The sequence below is a fragment of the Dipodomys ordii genome, unplaced genomic scaffold, assembly GCF_000151885.1.
Source record: "Dipodomys ordii isolate 6190 unplaced genomic scaffold, Dord_2.0 Scaffold97, whole genome shotgun sequence".
Classification (NCBI taxonomy): Eukaryota; Metazoa; Chordata; class Mammalia; order Rodentia; family Heteromyidae; genus Dipodomys; species Dipodomys ordii.
The window spans coordinates 3,146,184-3,164,084 of NW_012267313.1; the positions used below are offsets into that span (position 1 = coordinate 3,146,184).

General features: G+C 35.5%; 1 protein-coding gene across 1 annotated transcript in view; it reads left to right on the forward strand.

The window, feature by feature from the left end:
- Nucleotides 1-12,447: 12,447 nt before the first annotated feature.
- Nucleotides 12,448-17,901, forward strand: part of Lama2 (laminin, alpha 2) — a 544,126-nt gene continuing 538,672 nt past the window's right edge. Inside the window, exon 1 of the mRNA XM_013026778.1 lies at nucleotides 12,448-12,559. Within this exon, the coding sequence (XP_012882232.1) occupies nucleotides 12,448-12,559 (112 nt within the window). The remainder of the gene's footprint in view (nucleotides 12,560-17,901) is intronic.

Sequence of the window (17,901 nt, forward strand, 5' to 3'; positions counted from 1 at the left end):
CATGGGCAAGATAATGAGTACATTTCTTATCAAGCATTGTAGCCTCCTCCTTTGTTTCCCCTTCCCATCCCTTCCCATCCTCCCCCCGCTCCCCCACCCCTCCCTGTTTACATCCCCCCCTCACCAAAGTTGTAAAGTTCATTTTTCGACATAACGACTTGTACATCTCATTGTTGCAATGGGTCCACCTGTATCCCTAGTTAACGATTTGTTTTTCCCCTTCCCCTCCACTGGTCATATGTACATAGCTTTGACCTTTTCTGCTCATCCCAGACATATACTAGTTATTGCAAATATGGGAAACCATGGGACCTATGTTTCTTTGGGCCGGGCTTACTTCCATTAATATAAATTTTTTCAACTCTTTCCATTTCCTAACAAATGTGGTGATGTCATTCTTTCTGATGGAGGCATAGAATTCCCTTGTATGTATATACCACATGGACAAATGGGATTGCATGAAGCTGTGGAGCTTCTGAATGGCAAAGGACATAGCTAGCAAGATCAAGAGAAAGCCCACAGATTGGGAGAAGATCTTCACTAGCCATACAACGGACAAGGATCTCATATTTAAAATATACTTGAAACTCAAAAAATGAAATCCCCCAACAACAAATCCTTAAAGAAACAACTGCCCGATAAACATGTGGGCTAAAGACTTAAGGAGAAACTTCTGTGAAGAGGAAATAAGAATGGCCAATAGACACATGAAGACATGCTCAACTTCTTTAGCCATGAAAGAAATGAAAATCAAAAAGCATTGTGATTCTACCTCACCCCAGTTAGAATAGCTATAATCAAGAACTCTAATAATAACAGATGCTGGAGGAGATGTGGCCAGGGAACCCTACTGCATTGTTGGTGGGAGTGTAAACTTGTTCAACCACTCTGGAAAGCAGTATGGAGGTTTCTCAAAAGACTCCATATAGAGCTTTCTTATGACTCAGCAATCTCACTTTTGATCACAAACAAGACCATACTAAACCCAAATGATCACAAACAAGACCATAGTAAAACTACCAGCACAACTATGTTTATTGTAGCATTATTTATCATAGCTAAGATATGGAACCAACCCAGATGCCCCACAGTAGATAAATGGATCAAGTCCACATATTTTTTCAAGTGTTCCCAAGTATCAATTATATAGGCTGGTTTTGTTTTTCAAATTTATGTTCATCTTTTCATTTTATCTTTAATATTTGAAAAACATAAAAGTTTGAAATTTACTGATAAAGAATATTGATCTTATAAATGTGTTATATACCACATTTTCTCGATCCATTTATCTACTGAGGGGCATCTGGGTTGGTTCCGTATCTTAGCTATAGTAAATAATGTTGCAATAAACATAGTTGTGCTGGTAGCTTTAGTATGGTCTTGTTTGTGAACATTTGGGTAAATGCCCAAAAGTGGGATTGCTGGGTCACGGTATAACCCCTGCTTTCACTGTATTTGATGTTGGTATAATTTGTGGAGGGGAAGGGAAAAAACAAATCATTTAAACAGGGATACAGGTAGACCCATTGTAACAATGAGATGTACAAGTCATTATGTTGAAAACGAACTTTACAATTTTGGTGGGGGAGGGGGGAGGAGGATTGGGTGAGGGGAGCCTGGGGAGGATGGGAAGGGATGGGAAGGGGAAACAAAGGAGGAGGCTACAATGCTTGATAAGAAATGTACTCATTATCTTGCCCATGTAATTGTAACCCCTCTGTACAGTATTTTCACAATAAAAAAGGAAAATCACCAAAAAAATTTAAAAAAGAATATTAATCTTTATCCTTCATCATCTCTGTCTTCCTGTTTTTCAGAGTTCAATATTTCTTGGTTGATTTTTTTTACAGTTTGAAATTAAAGCAAATTATTCAAAAATAACTACAAGAATACATTCACATTGTTTTGAGAAGTTTTAAATTGAGCCAGGTGCAGGTGGCTCATATCTGTTATTCTAGCTACCCAGGAAGCTGAGATCTGAATAGTTATGACTTGAAGCAAACCAAAGAAGAAAAATCTGGAAGGCTCCACCTCCAAATAACACATTAAAAGCTGAGATGGAGGCACAGCTCAAGTGGTAGAGTTCCAGCCATGAGCTAACTCACCGAGCAAGAGCTGAGGCCCTGGGTTCAGTCCCTGCTACCAATCATCTTAAATTGCATAGATGCATATTTGTTATTTCTCGTTAGAAATATTTCCATCTTTCCATATAACCATTAGAATCAATTTAGTAATGCAAATTTAGTATATAGTTCTAATTTTAATGTAAAATGTATATTGTTAGTAGCTTCAAAAAACCAATACATTTTGGTGAAAATATCTGCATAGATATATAACTCCTTTTATAATGTAGACAGGACAGATTATAATTTATTTAGCCATTCCAAAACCTGTGCACTCTGTTCCCAGGTATTTATTATTGCCAACATTTCTGCCATAATCAGCCTTATACTCCTATCCCTTTTCTCCCCTTTACAATTATGGGCTTTCTTTTTTTGTACACTTTATAAAGAGTCATGTTCTTTAAAATAGAGCAATTAGGATAACAGGCATAAAATAGGTTAGAGGAAGCCCATTCACATCTGAGCACCTTTGAAACTAGAGCACCAACAAAAATGGAAATTGGTGCCTGAGGAGATAATGTAGACAACCTAGGCAGAGAGCTCTGTGTTTGGAGGCTGCCTCCGTGGATGTTAAAAACATATGAAATCACCAAATGGAAATGCTAATAAGAGTAGGGCTGGTGATGCTGAATGAGGGAATCATTGAAGTGGAGCTGTGAGTTGGGTTGATGTCATTCTTGTGGGTGTAGACAGCAATGAAAATTGCTGTAAGATGAGAGGTAATAAGGCCAAGGGAGAGAAGCCTCTATTGTTTGTGATTTACATATAAGATTTGCATATATTTATGAGGTATGATGTGATATTTGATGTATGTATACATTAAATGGGCACTGATTCTTAACAGAATTCTTATTTGATTGCATACACTTGCTTTTCCTTTTTGTGCTAAAGGTTGTATTTCTATTCATATTCCCCTATGTTTTTTGTTTGAAAAAAAGTCCTACACAAACTTACACAACTTCTGTGTGCTATTTGTGTCCATCTCCCAATTTATGAATCAAGTATGCATAATTCATATTAGATAAATATGAACTGAGATTAAAAAGACTATGTTGGTGGAACAAATGTTGATATGACAGAATAATTGGTTCAGAGGCAATCAATATAGTACAGAAGAGATGAATATCTATGTTGTAGAGTCTGTAACATTTTCTCCAAAATGATGTGATAATTTATAACCACAGGGTTTGAGAATGTCTATATTTCTATATTTTTCATCAATAATAGGCAGTACTATATTTTTTCTTGATTAATTTACTCTTGTTTTCATTTATGTGGTTATATCAACATTTGGCCAAGTAAAGGGCCACTCTGTGTTGGGCTTGTAAGGTTATAATGCTTGAAAATATCTCATTGTTTCTTGAGGTTTGAGTGAATTGAGAAAGCTGCCTCAATTTACAGACAGTTTCTAAAAATGTTTACTAGAAAATTATTTTCCATCTTTGAACATGCAGCCAAATATTGATCAATTTTGAGAATCAATGATACATTTATTATTTGATACTTCCTTCAGGTAATATTATCTCTATCTTTACTCCCAAAATTTTGAATTGTATTTTTCTTTTTAAAATTCCTCCCCTTGAAGATGGTTACATTTTAAGATGTGTGCATACAAACATACACATCTGTAATTTGAAACTTTAATGCTTTTTGAATATAGTATTTTAAAACATATCATTTAACTATTTGAATTTCTTTACACGTATTTATTTAAAGAATTTGATCAATAAATCTTTAAAAAATTTTAGTCAGTGTTGGCCTTCTTTAATTAGAAAGACTAAAACAAAATTTAAAATGTATGATTCACAAAAATCAAATATGTATATAGGAAAGTTAAGCATCAACTTTTAATATTTTGAGAGAAGTTTGTAGAATTTAGGAAAAGAAGACTTCTAAGTAGAAAGTGAGGGAAATTTTTAATGGGGTTTTATCCTGAAAATATCATTACAAAAATAAGCATTTCTCTTATTTTATCAAAATAGCACACAACATCTTATATTTTTGGCATATTAAAAGAATGAATAGAGACTATGACACTGTGGATTCTTCAGACCAAGGCATATTGGAAAATGGTGTGACATTGTTTCATTTATGGTTGTTTTTGACAATAGGGTCCTAAAATATTTTCCTAAAATATATGTGTTATACTTTCTCCGTTTGTCACCTCTCTTTCTCTCTCACCCCTCCTCTCTCTATTTCTCTCTTGTCTCTCCTCTCCCCACCTCTCTTTTCCTTACGAAGGGGAGGGGGGTTTGAATTCAGGCCCTTGACCATGGAGCCATGCCTTCAGCTTTAGTTCTATTCCCTGGTTATATTTAGAATAGGGTCTCACTCCTTGCCTAGGAGGGCACCTGCACCATCATCCACTTACTTTTAGATTTCTTATGTTGGTAGGATCACAGGCATGCACCACCAGAGTCAGTTCACTCCATGGAGACAGAGAATTGCAGACTTTTCTTCCCCAGGCTGGCTTTGGAACTGTAATCTTCTCGATGTTAGCCTTTCAAGTAGCTTGTGTTGAAAGGGGCATGTTACTACACCCAGCTCTGGATTGGAAAGGTAAATTGCAAAATTATCTCCCCAGACTAGCCTCAAACTATCATCCTTCCATGCTCAGTCTGTCAAGAAGCTAAGACTATAGGCGTGAACCACTGGCACTGGGCAGCAAATTTTGTTTTCTAAAACTGTAATCCTACCGAAGTCTTCAACCTGTTACTATGTGTCTTCATATTTTTTCTTCTTTAGTTGATAACTAGATTGATTTCTAGTAATCTGTCCCATGCTTTATCCATTTTCCAAGCTCACTTTCATTGTCTTCTTTTAGTATTATGGGTTTTTTCCCATGATTTTCATTTTCATAATGTAATTGACATGCTTTGTATTTTCATTATACCACTAGAAGTGATGCCTGATAATCAATTAGAAACTGATTTAGTGTGACACATAGTTTTTTTCCCCACATATGTTTGAGAACTCATTTTAAAATTGAGCTCTTAGATTATTTTAAGTAGGGATGTCTTTCTCTCTATTTTAACAATTAATAACTCAAGACTCGGAAATGTTTTACTTAGGTAATCATCATATCATTTATTATAAAAATATTACATTGTTCCATGTCAGGACATATGGACAGACTTTATTCCTTTTCCCAATACTTTATCAGATTATCTAGACATTTATAGGGAGAAATTTAGGAGAGTAATGAATTTCTTATAGTTATAAGGGAAACCATGCTTAGGTATTCTTAATGACAGGAGAAAATTTCTCTAGAAAAGAGAAGACTTGATGAATATTTCTCTAGAACAGCGGACTTGCTGAAGTAAAATGAGGGGTATTTCACATAAGAGTATTTGGTCAGTTTGTGTTCCTTGATATACTGCCAAATCACACACCATCACAGATTATAAATGAATACCTATTGGTACATTGTCCAACTCTTGAGTGCCTCAATATTAATTTTACTTAATGAATAAAAACTGGCATTTAAATTATTTTGAGTTTTTTCATCTAACTGGCAAGATTGACTATGCTGTTCGCTTTGCCTCCTAGCTGAATAGTCCTTACCTATTTTCCTGTTGAATGGCTTGCTTTATTCTTTCTGGTCTATAAGAATCAATTTTTGCACTAAAGTAACTGATGTATAGAATATACAAAACTTTTATCTCTTAAATACATTGTATACTTTTTCTACCTCAGTGTTGTTTTTCTGTCAATTTCATTTATTGAAATATTGATATTGTTTATGATGTCTGAATTTCAGGCAGTTAACTCAGCTTCCCTATCTTGGATTATATTTACTTCTAATGGATTTAGTATTCTTATTTTTAACAGTTCTACCACATAGCTTCTATGTTCATGAAAATTTTCATTTTACAAAAAGCGTGAAGAAGGAGACCCCCTGGACTCTGACTATAACACATCTCTGTAGCTCCTCTAGCCACCCTGGATTTGTATCTGCTATCTGATTGTCTTACTTCTACCCTTGCTCTCTGTGGGCTATTTCAACCCAGCAGACAGACACAGCTTTTAAAAATGTAAAGTGGCAACAGTTACCATTTTTAGAGAGTAAAAAATAATGTGTGACCTTTTCCTTCCATCTCTTATCATTTACTCCTCCCTTTCAACATTACTTACTGTCCTCAAATCTGCATTGATTTCACCTTAAACCTCAGGTTTCTACCTGTACGGGAATGGAAGACAGCTTGTTTTGTCCTAAAGTTTGTTGCTATGGTGGTAGGTGCTGCTTTACATAGATAGGCTTGTTCTTACTCTATTCCTAGCACCTCTGTTTTGCCTACAGCTTTGGGGCTCATGCTCTCATTGCATTTCAAGACATGACTTAGCTTTATAATTTTACTTAGTGTCCAGATATGTACTGATTTCCTATAGAGTGAACTTTGACAAAAGTAATGCAGGATTTATTTAATAAATTCATTTTCCTTCTCTCTCCTTGTAGTCTAATGTAGCTCCTCTGGAAATGTCTTATATGGACAAATCAGCTTGCTATACATTGTAAGAACTATGGAGTGAAAATATGAATTTCAGGCAAATGGATTTCAGCAGAAAATATCACCAAAGATAAAAGAGAAATGTTATTGTATTAAAATATTAGAATCTGAAAAAGAATACTAATGTGTAGACACTAATAATACCTTTTCATTCTTACAGAGATTAAAAATCCTTGTATGTTGTATCTCCTTGGATTTTATACCCAAAAGAAATGTTGGCACTGATGTGATTTCTTTAGAGTCAGGTTTCAATAGAATCAGACGTAAGACAGGTGTTTGTTCAAATGTCATATTTGACATCACTCCTAGCTCTTACCTCAGAGGTTCTTGATCTAGATAATTTATTTAATTATTGTGATATTTATTTATTTGTTTGCTTTTGTGGGGGTAATCAGGGTCTTGAGCTTTTGCTTAGCTTTTTCCCACATAACTAGTGCTCTATCACTGGAGCCACACCTCCAATCTGTGATTCATAACTTATGCCTGTCTTATTTCAGAAGAAGAAAAGCTTAATGTTATAGAGATATTTATCTATTTTGTTGAAAACAGTTTTCCAGTACACAAATTTTTGGCACATTGTAGGCTCTTAATAACTCTCAATTGAATGAACGGAAAAAAATAAGTTCCAACATTGAGGCTCTTACATGTTGATACCTTCGTCACCACAACAAACTTGAACCTGTCTTTGCTTCTTTATAGTTCAAGTTGTAAGCTTGAAGGTCTGCTTGGGCAATACCGGTTGGCAATACTGTCCTCTTAGCTTATGAGAAATTTGTCTTTCTTCCTTAGTAGGAAAGCTCTTTCTCTTTATTTGTATTCAAATAAAGGTCTCCAAAGAAGGAAAAACCAGAAAAATAAATGACAACATTGTAGTAGGTACAAAAGTTATTTCCAAGAAACTCTTTAAAATATTGAATATTCTTGTCTTAGAATATAGAGTTAGCCTCTAGTGAAGTCATCTAATGTGTGTTTGGGGGAAATACTGTTTTACAGATTAGGCATGCATTAATTATATTTATTTCTGGATAGTATAAATACTCTCACATTTTCTAATTATTTTTAGGGTATTCCACAAATATTACTTACTTGTTTGTATGATATTTATTTTTATATGTTATTTGTATTTTAACACATATATACGTACTATGCAGTATATCCCTATTTATATATAGCATATGCATATGTATCTATATAGACACATTTATATACAATATATGTATAGCATTTATTTTCATGTATTTACTTGTATAATAACTTTGTTTTCTGTATTCACTTATTGTTTACAATAAGCTATCATTTTTGCATTTAATTGGAATTTTAAAACTTTAAAACACATTTTTAAATTCATTTTACAATTGTATCTACAATTAACTCAATTTTGTATTTCTAATTGCTGTTAGCTGTGCTTTTACAATTGTACAATTGATACTATTTTTTCCTTATTAACTGCAAAAATGATAGCTTTTTGTAAACAATAACATATATTTTTTCTCTAGGCCCGTTGTATTTTCCAATTATTATTCTACCTCTGTTCTTCAACTGCATTGGGAAATCTGTTTCCTTGACTGTATATTCTACTCCTAAACAACTATGAAATGTTTTCATGAGAAGTAAAAATAACTATCTAGCTATCTCCAAGTGTAATTATCTCCACATATCCTGCTCATTCCTGGCAGTCTTCCTGTGTTTCCTACCTCAGTTATTCATACTACCAGACAGCCAGTCCGCTGCAGGCAAAAACTTTCGGATGATCCTTAAATCCTCATATCCGGTTGGTGAATAAATTCTCTCTCCCAAACATGGCTGAGCTATTCACTCCTCTCTGCTGACACCACATTCATGAGAATCCTGTCCTGTCAGATCTCATCTTAAATGTCATCTTCTCCAAGAGAGTTTCCTGACACACTATTTTAAGAAGCCTTCATCTTGTAATTACTACTAAATCCCCTTGTAAAGGTTATAATCGTTTGTGATGATTCATTTAAAATTTTTTCACAAAGAAATGATGCATTTCCATCTTAGCCAGTTTATTGGTTTGCATGTTCACTTCTCTTTTTTCAGACAACTGCATGGTGACAGATTGTTTTTCAAAACCAGAGATCTGACCTCACAACTTCCCAGATTCAAACCCATGTCTACTTCATAAAATGCAAAGACTTCTAGAAAGCACAAATGTATATAATCTGTTATTTCATATAATGCCCCAATGATACCTGTAAGGAAGTGAAACCATATGATAACTTTCAATGTTACCTGTATAATTAACAGTTAAATGAAAACACCTTAAGCTCCAAATTTATATACTATATTAAAATGTGTTGAAATGAACTTTAAATTTTCCTACAAGGGTAACAGTGATTTCCTTTTATGAAAATCTTATTAAAACCCGAAGAGCTTTAATGATTCTTTGTTAAATAATGATTAAAGTATTTATGAATTTTTGTAATTAAAAAACATTGTTCAAACTGAAGACTGCTTTCTTCAACTTAGGAAAGTGGTAGAACATTTGGTTAAAATCTACTTTAGGTGACTAAAACTGACAATAGCATTTTAGTGGTTATAAACCATGTGAGTTCATTTATAGAATATTTATTCTTTATTCAAAAGTGTTTCCAATTTTCTTTTTCAATACACTAAATTCTATTAAATTAAATTCTTTATTTTTGTCAGCCATGGGGGTTGAACTCTGGGCCTGGGCACTGTCCCTCAGCTCTTCAGCTTAAGGCTAGCACCCTACCACTTGAGCCACAGGGCCACTTCTGTCTTTTTTTTTCTGCTATGTAATGCTGAGGAATCAAACCCAGGGCCTCATGCATGCAAGGCAAAAACTCTACCACTGAGCCAACTTCATAGCCCTATTATTTAATTTTATTACACTATTTTTGTTTGCTTTATTACGTTTTTATGGTGATACTGGAGTTTGAACTCGGAGCCTTGTACTTGGGCTTGCTTGCTCATTTAGTCTTCTACCACTTGACCTAAGCCTCCAGCCCTGCTTTTCTTTGTTCGTTATTTTGGGGGAATGAATCTAGTAGACTTTGCTGCCCAAGATGGCCTGGAACCCACATCCTTTGGATCTTTATACCTAAGGATTACAGGCATGAGTCATTAGATTGCTTTTTATCTGTATTTTTTGTTTTTATTAATCTTTTCTACAATTTTAAATTTTATCAGGCGAACAGTATTCTTTGGTGGTACATTAATAGAAACTCTGAAGAAAATATTTTAATTTTAATTTATCATTAACTTTTGGGCTTGATTTCTTTATGCTATTTTGTTCTCATATCATGTATGATAGCTCCTTCAGACACATGAGGAATAACCTTTGTTCACATGCTGTCTTTATTGTACACATGTGGATCTTTAATAGCTAAACTATGGCTAGGAGATTGAGGCCCTTGATTTTTATTTCTTTTACTTTATTTCAACTTAACCATGTGTGGCTAAGAGTTACTGCAATAAGAAGGTGAAAATGATCAATCTGTTTGCACACAGAAGTCTTGACAGGTGAAATCAAAGCATCAACCATTATCTTGACAGGTGAAATCAAAGCATCAACCATTACAGTTGGAGATATCAGCATTCATCTCTTAGAAACTGTTATGGCCAGTAACAAATAGATGATTATGAAAATAACTTTATCCACCAATTTGACTTCACCTTTATTTTCCATGCCTCCCCCACTGAAGAGTCAATGCTGCAATTTGCAAGTGGCATTCAGAAAATGTAGACCAGATGTTAGAATTAAACCAACAGTTTTTTTAAAAATAGTTAATTAACAATAAAAATTTCAGCCTCATCAATAAATGAAAGGTATTTTATGTAATATACAAAAGAACAGAACATTTCAAAGCATTGTATTTTATAATACTGCTGTAAAACTTAGATGACCTAGCTCAGATTTACCATAAAGCTACAGAAGGAGAGATTGTGACTGGGACATATATGTGTAGGGATCAATGGAGACTCCACAAATGGACTCGCATATTACTATTTTGTTTTTAAGAGAAAAACAAATAGCATAATCAGATGAAGAAATGATATAGACTTCAACAAATGGTACCAAAAATGAATGAATACCTGCATTAAAAAAATACCTAAGCTTCACAGAGAACATCAAAATAAATCAGTGTTACAAAAGTAGAAGCTGCTGGCACCAGTGTAATCCTAGCTACTACTGAGTTCTGAGGATCATAGTTCAAAGCCAGCCTGGGCAAGAAAGTGTGTGAGACTCTTATCTCCAATTAACCAGCAGAAAAACAGAAGTGGTAGTGTGGCATAAAGCAGTAGAGTGCTTGCCTTGAGCATAAAAAGCTCAGGGAAATTGTTCAGGGCCTGAGTTTAAGCCTCATGATGGAAAAAAAAAATAAATGTGGAAGCTAAGATTGTATAGTCTCCAGGATGGATAATATTGAAGCACCAATGTTGGCCAGGGATTCTCAACCAGTCCTATTAGGAACAATACCCTCTTATTTTACTGAAAAGATATTCATAGATGATATTCTAACTTCAACATATTGTCTTTAAAAATAATGTATCTTTTAAAAACAATATAAAACACAAAAGGAAACAAGCCATCTATATAAAGCATTAAGCAAGCTTAGCATGCAGAATGAAACCTGTCTTCTAATCAGCTTAATTGATGGGATCTTGATATTGCCAGGAAAACCCGAATACCATGGAAATGTTTGCTATGCCGAACAGTTTCCTGAAATGGTATAGGAACCTGAATGGAATCCAAAAACACAAAATATGTAATTTCCTTAACTTATGTAGTAGATACATAAAACAAAAAAAATGTATGCCAACAGACTTCAACTAGGATTCAACTATATATTATTTTAATCGACCTGAATAACCAGTGGAGCAATCAGTATGATGGAGAAGGACAGTTTGTGCAGTACAATCATCCTGTCCACGGAGGAACAACTGTTACCCCTCAGTACAGGAATGCCAGCGGTGTCCACCTAACTCCTGAGCTGAGAACATCCTGTAAAGTCATAAAACATATCAGAGGGGCTGTCTCAAACCTAATGATGTAGATCATAACAAACACCAATAACAAAACTAGTGAAGTAATACCATCCAAGCCAGAGTGACAGGGGAAAATGGAGTTCGGTTGGGTTAAAAGTAGAATGGGAACTTGAGGAGATGGAATCGAATCTGGAAGAAAATCACTCCGGAAAAAAAAATAAAGTGTTTACCTTTCCTTTAAATAAATGTCCCCTGACTGAACAGACAATCAGAATTCCAACGATGATATTGGTGAGACATTTTCTGTAGAACCGAGGCTGGGCAGTTCTCTGACTTTGCTACCTTGCCAGGAATCTCCCCTGGAGCAAGTCTCCTGGCCTGACCGTGAACAGAGTAAATCACCCACCCAGACGCACCTGACTGCAGACAGTCTCACCAGGACTTCCCCAGGAGCTCAAGTTCCTAGCTGTACAGATTTCCCAGAAATAATGTTTTCCATGTGTAGGGATTTTTACACATCCCGAAGTGTTTTCCTCTCAGCGACTTGCTTAGTTTAGAAGTTTAGACCACGGGCCAAGCAAAGGGATGATCCAGTTTCTGAGGATGGCACGCTGAGCTGTAGCAAAGATCTTTGGACTGAGGACCCTTTAAAGGCCCGGGGCCGAGGAAGGGGAGGGGAGGAGTGTCCTCTTTCTCTCCCCCCACCCTGCTGAGCCCAGGCTAAGGCGGGGAGGGCCGTCTCCTCCCCTTCTCCAGCAGCTGCTGCCGCTCACTCTGCTCTCAAGCCAGGCCCTACGATCGGGAGGCTCAGGAGAAGGGGATCGGCTCCCAGCTCCACCAAGATGCCAGGAGCGGCTGGAGTCCTGCTTCTCCTCCTCCTCCTGGGGGACCACGGAGGCGGCCGGGCACAGGGGACCTCACAGCGGCGGCAGTCGCAGGCACACCCACAAAGAGGTACAGTCAAGGCACCAGCTGCTGATTGCAGCTTCTCCCCTGAAACCAGGGCTCTGGCTGGTTCCCCTCTAGCTGGGAACTTGGCATTGTCTTTGGGCCTGGGGGACCAAACTTGATGCTAGTTCAGGGTCAACTCCCTTAAAGAGTGATGTAGGGTGAACGGGGAGCGCTTTTTAGTCTTCTTCCTTTGCTATAAACTCATTTACGATACCTCCCCCAAAGTTTCCGGGGTAAACTTTTTTTTCCCCCAATCCCTGCGTTAAAAGTTCTCTCCCCAATTGCAAGTTCGTCTTGGAACTTTATGAAAAGCAACTCATGCGTTTTTTTTTAATTTTCTTTTTAATTTTAGGCGACGTTGTTTCTAATTATCTGAATGGATTTGTAAAGTATTTGGATATGTGAGTTCTTTCGTGGCAAAACGACTTGAGCTTCTATTTTTTTTTCATATTCACATCCTATCTCTGTCTTCTATTTTATCATAGTGAACTCTGTCCTCTTGGTCTAATTCAGAGAAGACTTCCAAGTCGTATATATTATAAGACCACGATGACCAGATACACTTTTCAAGGGATTTGTAAATCTTGGTATTAGTGTGACTTAAATCATTCTCATCAGAGCATTTTAATATTTATATGCATAGCCTTCCTAAAACTCCTGGGAGTCTTTGAAGAGTTACTTTATCATGCATTTTAAAAGAAGCACATTGCAGCACTTGAATTATAACTCATGACACATTATTTTAGTATTTATGTAAGCTGGAAAACCTGAATTAAGTAGATAAGTAGTTTAGAAATATTAGATTTGTTATCTTACTATGTAAGAATACAACATCTAGAGATATAGACCATTGGAATGTTTTAACGTACATTTGCCCATTTTCTAACAGTTTTGATGTTTCTCCTATCATCTTTTTCAGTATGTTTCTTTTTTAAATAAATGAAACACTAGTTAAGCTCCTTGCTATAATAATAACTCTCTGACTATAATTCCTAGAATAAAAAAATGACCTTGAGTTCTCTATATAACTTTTTCATCTGCCTTTGCAGAGGTAAAGCAGGGTCAACATAGTTTAAATAGCAGAATTCTTGAGAGTATGATTTTGAGAACATCTTTGGCAGTTGAAAAATCAACTCTTAACTATTAAGTTAAAATAGTTCAGTTATATGGTATGTTTTTTTTAACTTTTTAAAAATGTTTTTCATTGTAAAAATACTGTATGGAGGGGTTATAGTTACGTGAGTAAGGTAATGAGTACATTTCCTATCAAGCATTGTTGTCTCCTCCTTTGTTTTATATGGTATGTTTTAACCATACACATTACTATTAATATGTTTAGGTGGTGGGAATAAAGCAAGGGCTGGGATAGCAATTTTTTCCCATCAAACTGGGCAGAAATATGCAGAAATAAGCAGAATAGTTCCTTAATATTTTCCTTGGTGCATACACGTTCCCTCCTTTTCCTTCCCCTTGATTCTCTCTCTTAATTGAAGTAAACTTAACTGCTTTCTTTATGATTCAGGCATGAGGTGAGTGAATTCAGAAGGAAAGATTTAGAGTCAATCTATTGAGAGAGCACATAGAGACTGTAGAATAAGACATCTTCACCAAACTATAACATAGCTACTCTACACTGTCATAATCTGTATTCTACTACTTTTATTGTCTTTATTCATAGCCATTTGAAATATATTTGGAGGTAGGGGCTGACTCTGATATAATGGTTGAAATTTGTTAATAATAAAAACACATATCAAATATATTTTATGACACCTTACATTTGTGTAGGGTTTTATAATTTAAAAATGCTTATAAGCAAGATCTCTTCTCATCTTCAGCTATTATTACTCCCACAGGATAATTTTAAAACTGAAGTTTAGAAAATAACAATGATAATAACAATCAAATATACTTCCAGTATTGTTCATTCTGAAATACTCTTTTTTATGGTTTCAAAGTTTCTTTCCTTTTAATTTTGGAGGTTATATTTCCTTTTCAATGCTCTTGCTTGAAGCAACCTCTTAGTGAGGATCATTGGAGAAAAGTTTGTGAAGAAGTATTTTCTTGGCAATCCTCAAATTTTCTGTTTTTGATTATTATTTTCTTTTTGCTTTCCTGGCCAAGTACTTATTATTAAGGAGTTCTGTTTTCTCATACAGTAAGTGCCATTTTATTAAGCATGTTGATATGAAGGAATCATTTTAACTGTTGTAGTTAAGTTAGAAATTTAACCAATTTTGTTTATTTTCTCTTTAAAAGCATTCACGATCCTTATAGCATAGAGAATTGTATTATGGGTAACATTGATTTGGCAAGTTTGATATCCCAAGGAAAATTAATTGGCTAGATTCAAGGCCAACAAAATAGGAGAATATTGTCAACATCATTCTACATTTCAATAAGGCAGTGGAACAACATGCTTTAAGTTTCTCTATGGAAATGAAAGAATGATGATAAGTATCTTGAAACAGAGTGAAACACAGTTTCCAAAGAACAGTGAATAGTAGATCAAAATGATTCTCAAAGTCTCAAGTGGTAAGATAGAAATTTCTATGTGTACCTACCCTGGCAGTGGCTTTATGGAAAGCATAAAAATCTAATCTTGTAAAAACTTCAGGTAACCCCAAATTGATTGAGGTGGCTAAGCTTATGAATAACTGGTTTAGCAATATTAGGTCTATATAGTCTCTAGACTACTAACAGATCACATATGTTAAGTGGCTTTACAATTCAAATCCTAATATTAAACATTTCCCTCTGCTGTCTCCTAGAAATGAATGAGCCAAAGATAGGATGAGGCAGGCCAGTCTGAGTTGCAGGAATTCCAATATAAATGTATAGTGTGACCTGGTGACAGAAAAGTAAAATTTAAAGAAGCAAACAGAGCTGGTACTCCCTTGACAAACAAGGAAAGGGAAAAGGGAAATGGTAGGAAAGGAAATAGGACAGAAGGGAAAGGAAAGATCAGCATGCTTAGGAGTTTGAAAATATTTTTCCAGGCACTGGTGGCTCACACCTGTAATCCTAGCTAACTGAGATCTGAGGATCACAGTTCAAAGTCAGCCCGGGCAAGAAAGACCTTTAGAAAACCAGAAGTGGCACTGTGTCTCAAGTGATAGAGCACTAGCCTTGAACTGAAGAGCTGAGGGACAGTGCCCAGGTCCAGAGTTCAATCCCCACGACCGACAAAAAAAAAAAAAAAATCGTAGGAGAAGTGTTCCAAGTAAAATCTTTTGATTTGATATAGAACGATCTAGGGAGAGAAAATCATAACAGCTACTTGCAAATTTTTACAAAGATTGTTATAAAAATGAAGGGACTAAATGTTCTTTCTAAAGGGTGAGTTGGGAGCCATGGAAGAATATGAAAGCTAGGAAGACTTGAGTTTGATAAAAGGGAGAAACCTGCTCCTTCTTCTCCATATCAACTCATGACCATTTTGAGCACTTTGGCAATAACTGGATTGTTTTGGGGCTCCTTGTCACTAGAAACATCCACATAGTGATGAGATGCCCAAGTGGCTGGCACCCCATTAAAATGGGATACGTCTGCTGAGAAAAAATAAAGGTGCATGAAGTTTCTAGTCATTGTTCAATCCCAAAATGCGGATACTATAATCTATTCTTTGTGTAGTGCATACTTGTCTTTAAAAGTCTGAAAAATTTCAGAATGTCAACAAAATGTGAAGTGTATTTTAATGTGTGTTTAGATGCCTTTTGGAATTTCAAATAGAAAACATATTTTAGACAATCCTCACACATTTTTGGCAAGAACACTTACAATGTTCTGTAAGGATTTTCCACATCACCACCAATTGCATGACTCTAAAACATCTTACCTTATAAAGTACAGAAAAATAATTATAAATCATCTAAGAAAATTTCAGGGTCCTCATTGTGGACACAAACCTGGAATTATTATTTTTACATTTTGTTCCATATGGAACTTGTTTTATTCACTATCTACTGACCTAATAGTTTAGCAAAATTAATTCATAATAGATAAAATATCTGTCTGAGAATAAGAACATAGTCAACATTTACTATCAGTTACAATAAAATTAATAAAAGAAATTGATGAAAAGTTTTTGGGCTTGGGCCTATATAGATTAGAATGTGAATCAAAGCTGTTCAAAATGTTTGTCCTTGTAGAGCTAATGGTTAGTTGGGGGTAGAGATGGGAAGATAGGAGAACACACAATAAGGAAATAATATGGCAATAAACTACATACAATATATTAAGTGACAAACCAACAATTACAGCAGGCAACCGGAAGTTCTGAGTGGCGAGTGTACTATTATGAATAAATTGATAAATGACTGAGTAAGGTGATCATACTTGAAGGAATACTTGCAGTTAGTGTGGGAAAGAAGATAGGTGGAAGATTAATCTTCATTCAGGGAACAGACTTGTAAGGGTGTCAGTATAATGAGAAGAGTCAGAGAAATAATGAGATGCTAGAATACATAGCACATTGACTATCGCAATGATTTTGCTCCAGAGTCTCAGTGTAATGAGTAGGTATTAGGAAGTTTTGAGCAGTGTTAAATGAATTAATGAAATCTCATCAGTCTTCATTGTAGAACTGATGTCTTCTGATGCATCTTTTCTTCCCTTGGTCATCTCTTAGTACTACTCTATGATTCAAAGTATGTCTTTGCTTCAGAAAGAACTTGAGTGAGAGGAATTGCCAGAGCTCCTTTTATTGTTCCCAAGAATGCTTAAAAAAGACATAGGTTTCTTAGAGTGATCTTTAACTGTTGTGATTATTTTTTTTCTTATTTTTGTCGGTTTTGGGGCCTGAACTCTGGGTCTGGCCACTGTCCCTCAGCTCTTCAGCTCAAGGCTAATGCTCTACCACTTGAGCCACAGCATCAGTTCAGCCTTTTCTGCTTATGTGGTGCTGAGGAATGCAGGGCCTCATGCATGCAAGTCAAGCACTCTACCACTGAGCCACCTTCCCAGCTCCCTGTTGTGAATATTTAACCTAAAGGAAATCACTTACAATCCCATAGGGATGTATATCTTGGAACCCTTCTCCCCTTTACCCACTTTTTTTTTTACTGTCCATTTTAACATCAAAGCTAAAGTTTAGACACTATTGTTAAAAATGACACAGTGATGTATTGATCCAGTGACTTCTTTTATGGATCGAGCTTTGAAATTTTACCTATTTTTGCAATCAGAAACCTATTCTGTGCTCTGTTTCGATCTTTATAACTACTTTAAGGATCACTGTAAGTCTTGCAGTAACCTTTGGACTAAAGTAATGCAATTTGGTCTTACTTAATTCTAGCATTTAGACGGAAAGTTACATGAAGAAAATTGCTTAGCTTTTCCTTTTT